Here is a 14443-nt window from a genome sequence, read left to right as displayed (position 1 = left end):
CACTTTAACAATATGCCAATGTTAACAGTAAAGCGAAAAGAATGATCCAACCACATGTCAGCGCACGTGATCAACCGCTCACGTGTGACACGCTCGGTGAAGGACCATAAGTATAATATATCACTAAGAGCCTTTCACACAGAATACGCTTTTGTGTTGACAAAGATGCAACGTGGGCAGTGGAATAGGAAAAATGCAGGAAGATGGGGGTTGAACTTCTTTTAACTTGAGCGTGTTTTTAGAAAGCCACTTCATGCTGCAAGAAACGTGAGGGCAAGTCAAGCGTGTCCATGGTCACACAGGAAAAAACAAAGGAAAAAAGCAGCACACTAATAAAAACCTATACAGAACTACTGTCACGGCTTACGCTGCTGGAAGGAACACGGAGCCGAGGGATAAACGAAACAAGGATTTATTAAAGCAAACATAGGCAAGGTAAGTGGCAAATAACAGGTGGCAAGTGGCAGGTAACAGGTAACAAGTAGACAAGTAGACAAGTAGACAAGTAGACAAGTAGACAAGTAGACAAGTAGACAAGTAGACAAGTAGACAAGTAGACAAGTAGACCCGACAAAACAGAACTGAAAGGACAAGGCTTTTATACAAACGATAATTGGGAAAACACAGGTGGATGGCATGACTTAATTAACAGGGGAAAACACAGGTGGATGGCATGACTTAATTAACAGGGACAAAAAACACACAAAACGAGTCCAGGTGTGTGACAGTACTCCCCCCTCCCGGTAGGTGCGTCCTCACACCGTAGAAACAACAAAGGGAGGCCAGCAGACAGGGACCACAGAGGAAGGAGCCAGGGAGGAGATGACGGAGGGAGGAGCCAGGGAGGAGACAGGAAGGATCTGAAGCAGGAGGTACCCAGCAGGACCCAGGCCACAGCCATAACGGCCCAAGGTGGGGCCGACGGTGGAAGGAGCCATGGAGGAGGAATAGTCACCGACTCCAGGGACTCGACCCACGGCAACGGAGCAAGTGGAGGAGGAGCCCGAGGCGGAGAGCCGAAGAGCCAGGGTGACGGGGAGGAGCCGGAGGTCCTAGGCGGAACTGATGCCTCTGGTGACTGACGCGGCGATGTGGATCCGGAAGGCCGCGGTGAGGCCAGAGTGACCGAGGACTGAGGTGTAGCCGAGGGGATGAAGGAGCCTGACGGAGCCGGAGGGACGGAGGGATGAGGCGAAGCCGGAGGAGTGGAGTCCCGAGGCATCGGATGGACGATGCCAGACCAAGGCGGAGCCGGAGGGACGAGGGAGCCAGGCAGAGCCTGCGGACTGCCGGGCCACGGCGGAGAGGAAGGAGCTAGGAGCCATGGTGGAGCCGACGGGTCAACGGGCCGAGGCGGAGTCCAGGCCTCAGAGGCTGGAGGCGGAGGTGAGGGAGACGCCGACCAAGGCGTCGCTGGAGGATGGCGGTCCCGCTGAGCTCGCACCACAATGATGGTAGGCTGAGGGCGAGCAGAGGGGCAGCCAGACGACAGCGGAGGAGGAGGCAGGAGTGGGTGGGAGGGTGGGAATTTTGGAGGAGCAGGCATTGGAGTAAGCTCTGGGGCTGGAGCCCTTCCTGGGCTTAACGGAGGATCAGGAGCCCGTCCTGGGCTTAACGGAGGATCAGGAGCCCGTCCTGGGCTTAACGGAGGATCAGGAGCCCGTCCTGGGCTTAACGGAGGATCAGGAGCCCGTCCTGGGCTTAACGGGGGTTCAGGAGCCCGTCCTGGGCTTAACGGGGGTTCAGGAGCCCGTCCTGGGCTTAACGGGGGTTCAGGAGCCCGTCCTCGGCTTAACGGGGGATCAGGAGCCCGTCCTCGGCTTAACGGGGGATCAGGAGCCCGTCCTCGGCTTAACGGGGGATCAGGAGCCCGTCCTCGGCTTAACGGGGGATCAGGAGCCCGTCCTGGGCTTAAAGGAGGGATCAGGAGCCCGTCCTCGGCTTAACGGGGGATCAGGAGCCCGTCCTCGGCTTAACGGGGGATCAGGAGCCCGTCCTCGGCTTAACGGGGGATCAGGAGCCCGTCCTGGGCTTAAAGGAGGATCAGGAGCCCGTCCTGGGCTTAACGGAGGATCAGGAGCCCGTCCTGGGCTTAACGGAGGATCAGGAGCCCGTCCTGGGCTTAACGGAGGATCAGGAGCCCGTCCTGGGCTTAACGGAAGATCAGGAGCCCGTCCTCGGCTTAACGGGGGATAAGGAGCCCGTCCTGGGCTTAAAGGAGGATCAGGAGCCCGTCCTGGGCTTAACGGAGGATCAGGAGCCCGTCCTGGGCTTAACGGAGGATCAGGAGCCCGTCCTGGGCTTAAAGGAGGATCAGGAGCCCGTCCTGGGCTTAACGGAGGATCAGGAGCCCGTCCTGGGCTTAACGGAGGATCAGGAGCCCGTCCTGGGCTTAACGGAAGATCAGGAGCCCTTCCTGGGCTTAACGGAAGATCAGGAGCCCTTCCTGGGCTTAACGGAAGATCAGGAGCCCGTCCTGGGCTTACAGGAGGATCAGGAGCCCGTCCTGGGCTTACAGGAGGATCAGGAGCCCGTCCTGGGCTTAACGGAAGATCAGGAGCCCGTCCTGGGCTTAACGGAAGATCAGGAGCCCGTCCTGGGCTTAACGGAAGATCAGGAGCCCGTCCTGGGCTTAACGGAAGATCAGGAGCCCGTCCTGGGATTAACGGAGGATCAGGAGCCCGTCCTGGGCTGAACGGGGGAACAGGAGCCCGTCCTGGGCTTAACGGGGGAACAGGAGCCCGTCCTGGGCTTAACGGGGGAACAGGAGCCCGTCCTGGGCTTAACGGGGGAACAGGAGCCCGTCCTGGGCTTAACAGAGGATCAGGAGCCCGTCCTGGGCTTAACGGGGGAACAGGAGCCCGTCCTGGGCTTAACAGAGGATCTGGCATAGGTGAATTGGAAACCCCCTCATTTTGACCCATTTGGCGCTCCACATTTTGCTCACTCGTGGTGGGCAGTGTCGCCGGCTCTCGCATCTGGTCTGACGGGTTGCTCTCTGGCTCTCCGTCATCAGTGGGATCGGGCTTATGCCTCGTACCGTGGGGAGATTGTAGGCTGGGCTCTGGGTCCAGAGTGGACCTGGCGAGATCCTCCATTGGGCCGACCGTGAGAGGTGACCCATTTCTCACCAGATTCCACTCTATAAAGGGTCCGGTCTTCTGTCACGGCTTACGCTGCTGGAAGGAACACGGAGCCGAGGGATAAACGAAACAAGGATTTATTAAAGCAAACATAGGCAAGGTAAGTGGCAAATAACAGGTGGCAAGTGGCAAGTGGCAAGTGGCAGGTAACAGGTAACAGGTTGACAAGTTGACCCGACAAAACAGAACTGAAAGGACAAGGCTTTTATACAAACGATAATTGGGAAAACACAGGTGGATGGCATGACTTAATTAACAGGGGAAAACACAGGTGGATGGCATGACTTAATTAACAGGGACAAAAAACACACAAAACGAGTCCAGGTGTGTGACAACTACAACTGTATGTTGTATGTATGTCTGATATTTCATGTTTGCATCATGGTGACTTCAGGCTGAATGCTGCTATTCATTGTTCTAACAGAACATTTAAGGTTAATATTAGTGTACTGGTGGTCGTTTTGAATTACCTTGAATTTCGAGATTTTTTAAAAGCATTTTCCTTATTAATTCTGAACATATTATATGTATAAGACAAGTTTGTACAAGATGTAATCATAGTTAATGCATCTTCTTTGTAAAGATATTTAACAAGTGAATTGTTTAACATTTACATCATGTTGACAACTTAATGTGTGCTGCACTTGGAAATAATAGATTTTTTTAATTAACTAAAGTGTTAATAAAGAAAAAAGTTATTTGAATCATGCTGTAGTTACAGTTTCAAGTTGACACTACAGAGGAATGAAATACACTGTTTGAAAAAATGCATACAGAATGATAATTATCTTCTTTGTTCTTATGCCCGAAAAACAAAATATCTGCATGTTAGTCAATGCTAGTGTTCAGAACAATCCAAATGTTACTGTAGTACTCTTCTCAGCCTCAGACGGCACATCCACAGACCGCCCACAGTTCGTTCAGGACCGACCGTCTGATATTGCACACAAAACTGGCAGGCATTTTCTCGATCTGGCAAGCTCTAATCTGATTGGCTGGCTTCTACACAATTTTACGGCAGTAAGGGTTCACCAGACCTCCTGAAAACAAGGCTAAAGTTATAAAAGACACCAGGCTGATACAGATTTGCCATGTTAGTGGCAACAGATCTTTGAAAGATATTTACAGTTTTGTTCTACTTATTAGTATTCATAGTTACTTTTACATTTGGGATTATGATGAAACATACAATTAATAGCATATAGAAAATAGCTTTAATAATGTAAACATTTGTAAGAGTCCTTTATATTTATATTATAAATAATATAACTGTACAGTTAAATTTTAGTATCTTGTAGTTATTTTTGAGCTAATTTTTTCTCAAGTTTAGCTCAAAGTAGCTCCGGTTATACCAGTCAGATGATAACAGACATAATGATAATTGTGATTATAGCTCTAATCACGTATAGACCTTAAAACTCTATGCTCATCAAGTCATAAATACAGCCTAGCATAGATACACTGTTTGTCCTTCAGAAGAGGGAAGATCATTGCAGAGTGTGACAAGTGCATCATGGGAGTTCAGCAGTCTTTCTCTGCTTCACAATGGCAGTGTATTGTTATTTCCTAAAGATCAACACTCATCCTATAGCCTTACTGGTTTGAGACTGTACGTTAATGTGCAGATATAATGTCTCTGATCCCATTTAGCCAGTGTAAGGACATGCACATTTTTAAACGAAGATGACTGATAACAATATTTCACTCTTGAACCCAATTAATCACAAGTTCAGTAACTGAAAAACTAGACTGCTGAGCATCTACACTCTAAGAAAAGTCCTTAAAAATTTGGCCCAGTGTATCGTGTTACTATGAAGGAATTATCAGATTTTTCACAGATGCTTTACCTGTTTGTTGAATTACATATTGAATTGTATTGTGTTTCAGAGTTGAAGCAAAAAAGGTACAGGTAATTTTCTGCAGGATATTATCCTTTTTTTTTTTTACATATTTCTTTCTTATAGCATACTATTTTCAGTAAGAAATTGTATGAAAAATGAGGTTTAATGTCAAATTACCAGATGCCTCAATCATGACAGTCTTTGCTCTCAGAAGAAAGTGAAATAAAAATTTTCCTCCAGTTATTATATAACAGCTAGAATATTCCAGATGAAACCTGGAAAAGAGGTTAAGAGAACATCGGAATGGAAAAGAAGCTACAAAGATTGTGTTTTGGTGTCCTTTGGGGTCAATTTGGTATTTATGCATAATTCTTTACAACACTTCCATTTCAAATCCAGATAGTAGGCAATAAATCAAGCATGTCGTCTGTATTCAATTTATATTATTATTTAAAATGACCGAGATTAAAAAGTATGAGGTATATATAGTGACTGACATCCCGTGGGTGAGTTTTTATTGCCATCCTGACTGACCTGAACGATCCCAATAACTATCTGAGTGCCACTGTAATTAAAATTGATAGGGCTCATAGAGCCTTCATCATGGTACTTGTCATTCCTGCTGAAAATTACATATGAAAGACATCATCCTTTATATTGTTTGTGTATGAGCTGAAGGTTAGAGAGAAGAGGACAGAGAGTCATTAGGCACAGACGTACAGACTTCATTAAGGCACAGTCATGCTGATTAAGAGAGAGAGAAACAGAGAGAGAGGATAGAATATATACAGGATTCATCATGAAATAGATCCACTCTAACATTGAAAACATGCTTCAGTAACATCATACCAATTATTTCATTCTCACTGCAATTTTCCCTATATGGTCCGTTTAGGGTTTAAGAGACTTGAGCAATAAAGATGTCTTATTACCAGTAGTTCACTGCTGCCTAAGATAAAACTATGCTATTAGAACAATGCTGTGGGAGAGATGTCAGCTTGACTGAGCTCTATCAACATGCTTTCAGAGTAAAGTAACACACAACTTTTGAATTCTCAAAGATCGATTAGTGCACACACTGTCCATGGAAAGAAAAGCTGAAAGAATGAACGAGTGCCATGCAGCTGACAAAGAAAGGACAAAAATGTCCTTGGCTCTTAAACTTTTCTGTGTACTAGAAGTGTTTTTTTTTCTCTGATAACTTTTTCAGCACCACTGAATTAATATTTTATAGAATACTAGGAATTTCATTCTCCAAAGCTTCCTTAAGTTCTGTTTTTCTGCCCTTTTTACACACTGTAATTCCACTTAACTGTTTGTCCAACCTTAACCAAACATTATGTTAAAGGGATAGTTCACCCAAAAATGAAGAATAAGCCGCCTCATGAGCCTGCTTGAGAACACAGTTCGGACATTGCGTGAATCAGAGGTAAAAAATTATATAAATATTGATCAGTTTTTTGCACAGACCAATCATTTTCTGTCTTTACACATCAATATATCGTCACCAGCTGCAGGGTTTAATTTTTTTGTTTGTTTGTTTGTGTGTGTGTATGTGTGTAGGCTATGTTTTAGCCATGATTCCCATCCACTTGCATTATAAGACTGACAGACTGCAACGGTTTGAGCTAAAAATCTCAGTCTGTTTTCTACTGAAGAAACAAAGTCTATACTATATCTTTAATGTGAACTTAAACTACACTGGAAAAAAACAGCTGTAGGATTTACTTTGAAACCAAGTAACAAATTTAATTTAAACATGAAATCTTGAAGTAGAAAAACCAAAACAGTATTTTCTTGTAAAACATACTCCAGTAATCATAGTTTAATGTAATACTTTTAAGGTTGGTTATTTTGTTTATTTATTTATTTTTACAGTGTGTGCATGCAATCAATATGAGTCACTGCATGAATTTGACTGATTAGGAGGTGTGCGTATATATAGAAAATACATACAGAATAAAGAGATGAAAACATTTTAACGACTATAGCCAACAAACCAAATTGTGTTTTCTGTAAGCTCTTCCTGTAACAAACAGCTACTTATACCAGCTATAGTCACTTCAAAATAACAGCAATTTGTTCTGCTATTTTTCAATTTTGTGTGACTGCTGAAAACAAAAGGCTGGTGGTCTTGTGAATTTGTATTTTATTAACCCTTATGGACTGTAGATAGATCAGGTTAATCATCTGTTGTTTCATGGCTCTGAGGAAGGTATTGAACACACAATACGACTGTCCCACAAGCTTATCAACGAGGCATCAACACTTCTGTGTTCAAAGCTAATTTAGTTCTCACCCACCGTACTATTTTCTCTCTGCATTCTTCTGTGGTCTCATACACTGTGCAGTGTAATGAGAAAATGAATCTACGGACATGAATTCCCTCAGGCTAGTATGACCTGGCAGAAACAGGAGGAATTCTCAGTCAAAGTGATATAGATCTAGACTGATGAACACATCTGACATCAACAAATTCACAGCTGTAGGTTTAATAAGTTCATAGTTGAGTGGTTTATTACAGGAATAGTTCTCCCTACAATTCAAGCTTTGTCATAATTTTCTCATCTTTTCTCGTGTTGTTCGAATCCTCTATATTGTTTTCGTTCTTTTGTGAAATATGAAAAGAGATCATTGGCATAATGTCTGAGATGCTTTCCATACAAGGAGGATTTGAGAGGTCCCGTCTAGTGAAGATTGTCAGTAAATAATGGCTTAAATTTCAGTCTGTTCCACACACAAAGTTATCGTATAGCTTCAAACTTGAGTTTAGCCTGAAGTGCATACATTAAAAAGACTGCTTTTATGATATCCTTATGGTGCTTTATGGGATATTTTGAAGGTTGAAGGTTGTAAAGTTACATTTTTGAAAAAAGAAAAATATGCTATTACTATGAAAAATATGCCATATGCATATTTTTGTAGTTTGATATTCAGCACTGTTCAGAACTGTGAAGTGAATTTAAAAGCACCTGTTGTACATTCCACATGTGTCATGTTTCTAAGCCAAAATCCAATTCTTGAGCTCATAAGTGTCAGCTGGAAAGATCTGCTCTGATATGGTGCTGACAGACAAACACTTGAATCACACAAAAAGTTACCCTCTCAACATGAATTTATGAATTTGTTTTCTCAAACTAAAATTGATCTATACCAAAACACCATTAGAACCTCTGTCTTCACACACAGAAATCTCATGTTGATGTTGAGATCTTCTCATTTGCTCAGTCAATTAAATTAATATTGAACATGGATTATGTCTTTTATTACAACTGTAGATGATAGTGTAAATAATTCAAATCTGTACAAAGTAAAGCAAATTTTATAGTGGTGTATAAATACATCAATTTCAAAATGCATTGCCTTTATTTCAGAATAACACTAGTCATGACATAGTGTCTGCACATATTTCTCCACAAATAACTCACAATTTTATGTTTCAACCATGGATGTCAAACTGAGAGCCCAGAATTACATAAAGCCCTAATAATCATCATCTTAGGCTGTTTATTTGTAATCTTGTGCATAGCCATTCAAGTGCCAGAGCTTCAGAGTATCAGTCCAATCCTCCTTCCAGCATAAATCACAAACTACTTTCGCTCTAGGGCTCATATTTTGTGTCTTATTTTTTTTTTTTCGTGGAAGAAATAAAATAATACAACACTGGGTAAATTATGTAAACATTTTCAATTAGGGGTAACTAGTCCTTCAAAAACACTACTGGAGGAGTAATATGACATATGCAGGTGTAAGGCCAATGCATAAAACACATTCTGCATGCTGCACATGAACTCTTCGCCTGAGCTTTCCCTCCAGATTCTGAAGAGGTCTCCCGGGAAACAAAGGAAGAAATCCTCATTGGGAGCAGAAGGGAAAAGGACCACAAGTAAGCCTCTAATAAGTTGGGCTAATAGAAGTAGATAAACTAAGGTCTCAGTGCTGAAAAGACCAAAACCACCAATGGCATGCCAGTAATTAGTACAGATATTTGAAAGAAGATTGGAATTGGAAAACTGGATTTGGAAAGGCTTTATAAAATGTGTATGGAAAACACTGTTGTCCACATGTTTGCAAGCCAATTCTGACTCATTGCAAAACAGAAACATTCAGAAACAACTAGGGAATATTGATTCAGACAGACAAAACATGTGCTAACAATTTTGCACATGCAATAGGAGGGGCCAAATTAACTGTTTGTTAAGTGCATGAACCATGAATGAATGCCTATTTCATGAAGTAAGCGTTCAGAAGGACGTGTCAAAGACAGTGAAATATTGCAGACATGCTATGTATCATAATAGCAATATCATAATTAGTTTATATATATATACAGTACAGACCAAAAGTTTGGACACACCTTCTCATTCAAAGAGTTTTCTTTATTTTCATGACTATGAAAATTGTAGAGTCATCAAGGGCTATTTGACCAAGAAGGAGAGTGATGGGGTGCTGCGCCAGATGAGTAGTATCTGGTTTGACCACCATTTGCCTCGCAGTACAACACATCTCCTTTGCATAGAGTTGATAAGGTTGTTGATTGTGGCCTGTGGAATGTTCGTCCACTTCTCTTCAATGGCTGTGCGAAGTTGCTGGATATTGGCAGGAACTGGAACACGCTGTCGTATATGCCGAACCAAAGCATCCCAAACATGCTCAATGGGTGACAGGACCAGTGAGTATGCTGGCCATGCAAGAACTGGGATGTTTTCAGCTTCCGTGAACTGTGTACAGATCCTTGCAACATGGGGCCGTTCATTATCATGCTACAACATGTGGTGATGGTTGTGGATGAGTGGCACAACAATGGGCCTCAGGATCTCATCACGGTATCTCTGCATTCAAAATGCCATCAATAAAATGCACCTGTTTTCATTATCCATAACATATGCCTGCCCATACCATAACCCCACCGCCACCATGGGCCACTCGATCCACAACGTTGACATCAGCAAACCACTCACCCACACGATGCCATACACGCTGTCTGCCATCTCCCATGTACAATGAAAACCGGGATTAATCCGTGAAGAGAACACCTCTCCAAAGTGTCAGATGCCATCAAATGTGAGCATTTGTCCACTCAAGTCGGTTACGACGGCAAACTGCAGTCAGGTACAGACCCCGAAGAGGATGATAAGCATGCAGACGAGCTTCCCTGAGACGGTTTCTGACAGTTTGTGCAGAAATTCTTTGGCTATGCAAACTGATTGTTGCAGCAGCTGTCTGTGTGGCTGGTCTCAGACAATCTTGGAGGTGAAGATGCTGGATGTGGAGGTCCTGGGCTAGTGTTATTACACGTGGTCTGCGGTTGTGAAGCCGGTTGGAAGTACTGCCAAATTCTCTGAAACGCCTTTGGAGGCGGCTTATGGTAGAGAAATGAACATTCAATTTATAGGCAACAGCTCTGTTGGACATTCCTGCAGTCAGCATGCCAATTTTACACTCCCTCAAAACTTGCATTGTGCTGTGTGATAAAACTGCACATTTTAGAATGGCCTTTGATTGTGGCCAGCCTAAGGCACACCTGTTCAATTGTTCAGCTCATGAAAAATGGGGGCAAAAACAAAAGTGTTGCGTTTATAATTTTGTTCAGGCTTCCAGGCTTTGGAAAACAAGAAATTGATGACTCAGGAGAGAAGCGCACATGGTGGTGGCATTTCTGGACTGCCTTGGAAATATCAATGAGCCATGTGTCTTTCATTTTATCAGATTTTCTAATAGCATGAAGGCAAGAGAACAACATGAACGCACTGTGAGCTAAATGAAACTGTAAGCAAACATTCTACCATTGCTCCCTTGGACTCCTTTTGATATTCTGAATATCATTTTGGGAATCAATACAGTCTGTGTATCTATCTATATCTGATTTTCTCAAATGCAGCATCTTAGTTTTCTGTGTCCCCTCTCTCTCTCTGTCTTAACTAAACACAGACAAACAGATGGATGGTTCCTGACGATGCTGCTAACACAAACAACAGCAGAGACTGCTGCTAAACACCAGATAGATGACTATATCTCCTCATATTAACATAAAAAAGTTTTGTCATCAGAAGTGCAGGAGGGCAAAATAAATTATTCAAGATGGTCACGCTCCCCAGAGAAAGTGAGGCAGAACAAAAGAGAAAAACGGAAAACACAAAAAGCACCTGTTCAGCACATTGAAAGGCTCTTATGCTGGAATTACGTCAAGAGTCTAGTATCATTCTCCAGGACTGGAGCCTAATGTAGGTACTGGAATAAAGATGGGTTGTATTTCCTTTGTTTTGAATCTATTCTACCGTCACTTAAAGCACAGCAAATATTTGCCTCTCTCCAAAGGTTGGGCTATAATGAAACATGTAGAATGCCCATTAACAACAGACCTCTGTTTATACATGCAGAGATTTATTGAAACAACGTGATATGCTGATATGTTTCTTCCTCTTAATTGCTCATTTAATTAAACTGATATTGAACATGGATTGCATGCTCCTATTTCAACAGCAGATAATTGCATAAATAATTTAAATACATACACACATCTGTGCTGGACTGGCTTTATAATATCTTCATGTAGGCAAATATATGAAAAAAAACAGACTTCAGCAGTTATGTCACAGGTTGAAGACAATTTCAAGAAGAGTTCCCATAAACAGTCTCACAGTATAGAAAGCTTGAAACACGTCGCCAGTTCCTTCTAGTTACCCATAATTCTGGAAAGTTCATCTTTCCCACATGGCACTGTGATCAGTCTATTTTGAACAATCCCCAAATGCCAAAGTAACCCTGTTATGAATTGAAATCTGGAGTGGATATGAAATGGGCAGAACTCTTCAAGAATGGCTGTGCTTCTGTTAAAATCTTCTCAGCAAAGCTGGCAAATGACCATATACGCAGCGGTATGCTTGTTGATCTCTGTGCATCTATTCTGTGTGTCTGTCGGTTGCAGAGTTATTTTAGTACAATTGATATGCCATTACAGTTTTTGTGAATATTTTCAACTTTATTTTTTCATTCTTGTTTTCGTGTCAAGTCAAGTCACCTTTATTTGTATAGTGCCTTATACAAAACTGGTTTTGTCAAAGCAGCTTTACAGTGTCAAACAGCAAAATAGTTACTCAATAGTGCAAGAAGACAACAACAAAGAGTTATTTTTTCCAGCTAAAGTCAGTTCACTGATGATTCAGTTTAATGTTTTATTGTTTTTTTTCTAATGTTTATATAGTTTTTATTAAATTTCAGTTTATATTTTATTCACTTAATTACATTTTTTATGGTTTTACTTTCAGTTAACAATAATAACCCAGGTCGATTGCTCGGCTCAATTGAGGTTACAGCTCTCCTCACTGCAGAACATCTGACATAGCAGCCAGGACCTGCATAATTCACACAGCTACTGCTTAAAGCCCTTAAGTAATTGAAAGAAGCAAAAAAGCACAGTCCACACAGATTTACATCTCCAATACACACAAACATGATCCATGACTCAAAAAAATGAAGTTTTTGTTTTTCATTTTTCTAGATCTTTTGGGAAAGTACAGTGCATCAGGTTTCAATAGAGTTGTAAAACTTTCAGATACAAATTATTATTATTATTAATTATGGTTATAACGAGATTCCCAAAGCAAAGAAAAGAGCCAGAAATTATATCTCTGTAATATTTATTTTAATTAGCATCTTCTACAGATCCACTACAGTTTCTCACATTTTTCTTTTGGGAAAAAAAAAACACATGTAACTCTTCTAGAGTTTTCAAAAGACATTTACCAATGTCTTAAATTGTGCACAGAGCTTTGAAAGACTGCAATTACAAGTCAGGTTACAATTCTCAAAAACTTCAAACTGATGCCATACGCGTTTTTTAAACTCTTACTGTACGTCAAAAATGTTAGGAAAAACATATGAGACAAAGTTACTAGATAAACTTAACAAATTATGTAAGATCTGACCAATAATTTTTCTCATTCCTAAAACTTTTGCCATTAGGCAAATGAAGCCGAGCACAGAAGCGTGACCTGCAAGCATCATACTTCAACAGATATTAAAACGCCGGTTTAATTCTAGGCGCTTGCATCTTGTGTAAACAGCTCATAAGTTGTTTTGGCAGCTTTGAAAATGAGAGCTGTCTCCTCCAGATACAATTCTGCAAACTACCATCACACAAACAAACGCGCGTTTGTTCAGAGCGCATACGCGTTGCTCGCGCTCGTTCGTTTGATAGATTTTCATTGTATTGTTTATGATTCAGCAAGCCAGGTAAACACAGTCAAACTTTAAACTGTGCTTGACCCAGTTGTATACTAACAAGGACTTGCAGTGAACTTCTGTTTGCTAGGCGTGTACAGGTGCATAGTATACACTGTGTATAAATGCGTTTCGGCATCAAATGTCATTCTGGCTCACTTTACATGCAGGATGGTTAGGTAAACACTGAACCTAAACCTCTCGATACACAGCAGATGTGTTCTGTGTGAAGATGAAAAACTGGTCGTTATGCATCTACTTGCTGTCTAAACACGTGCCCGTCAGCTCATGACGCTTCATTAGCCTACCTGTTTCTCAAGCCGAAATGAATTCTCAGCGCATCTACGCACCTCATGACAGGACTTGACAGGATATGGGGAGTGGGGGGGGGGGGTACTCACGCTGCTATTTTCACCCGTCCAGTGGACCATTGCCTGGTTGTGGGTGGCATCCCCTTTAAGGACGAAAGAGCTGCTGAGTAGAGAGACTTTCTCCGGAGTCGATGCCCTCCGGACTCGGGGAACTCCCATGACCGGTCCGCCCGGGTCCCCGCTGTAATCTCCGCGGCTGTGCGCTGAGATAAGCGCTTCATCTCTGCCATTGGCATGCCCACCGCGGATGTCAAGCCCTCGGTCCAGTACGTTTCTCTGGTTTATAACGCCGGTGCGACATGAAATCGGTCCGAACAGTGACATCCACGCGCAAGCGAAAACCACAGCTGGGTACAGGTGCGCCAAAACTGCCATGATGAGCGCCTTCATTTAACACTGTCAAAGCGTGTGCGATGCAAGCCAAAGAAGCTCTAATGTAAGAGGGAGGGAGGGAGGGAGAGAGAGGGGAAGAGGGTGGGGAAGCAGAGCTAGAAACAGAGCGCGCTCATAGACAGCTGAGACCTAAGAGGAGAACAGCCGTATTCGAATGCCACCTAGTGGCGAACTTAGTCAAGTGATTGATTTTTACGTGTTTGTACTAAAACACGTCTATTAACGAAAACAAGGAACTGATTGAATATTGGATTTTGAAGTACTGTTACATTAAATTAATCTCATTTTATTTATAGGCTAGTTTTCAACTTTGATTTTTTTTTGTGTCAAATACATAGAAAAGCACATACTGTCTTAGACATTTTTCTTGGCTAGTGTAAATAATCATGACCATATCTGGAAGCTGTCACATCATTGGACTGATTGTTGTGTTTTCTTTCCTCTGTGTGCTCTGTGTGACTTAGTTTCTGTC

At 42.4% G+C, this 14443-nt stretch overlaps 1 protein-coding gene across 3 annotated transcripts in view; it reads right to left on the bottom strand.

The window, feature by feature from the left end:
* The window catches only part of LOC132107175 (VPS10 domain-containing receptor SorCS2-like), a 181009-nt gene extending 166972 nt beyond the window's left edge, over nt 1-14037 (bottom strand). For all 3 annotated transcript variants that reach the window (XM_059513420.1, XM_059513426.1, XM_059513433.1), the window contains exon 1: nt 13609-14037. In XM_059513420.1, the coding sequence (XP_059369403.1) occupies nt 13609-13968 (360 nt within the window). In that variant the 5' untranslated portion in view covers nt 13969-14037. The remainder of the gene's footprint in view (nt 1-13608) is intronic.
* Between the last annotated feature and the right edge of the window lie 406 nt (nt 14038-14443).

This window comes from Carassius carassius, chromosome 2 (genome assembly GCF_963082965.1).
Source record: "Carassius carassius chromosome 2, fCarCar2.1, whole genome shotgun sequence".
In the NCBI taxonomy this organism is placed as follows: Eukaryota; Metazoa; Chordata; class Actinopteri; order Cypriniformes; family Cyprinidae; genus Carassius; species Carassius carassius.
The sequence above is the reverse complement of the archived record's forward strand: the minus strand, read 5'-3'. Positions and strand labels throughout refer to the sequence as shown.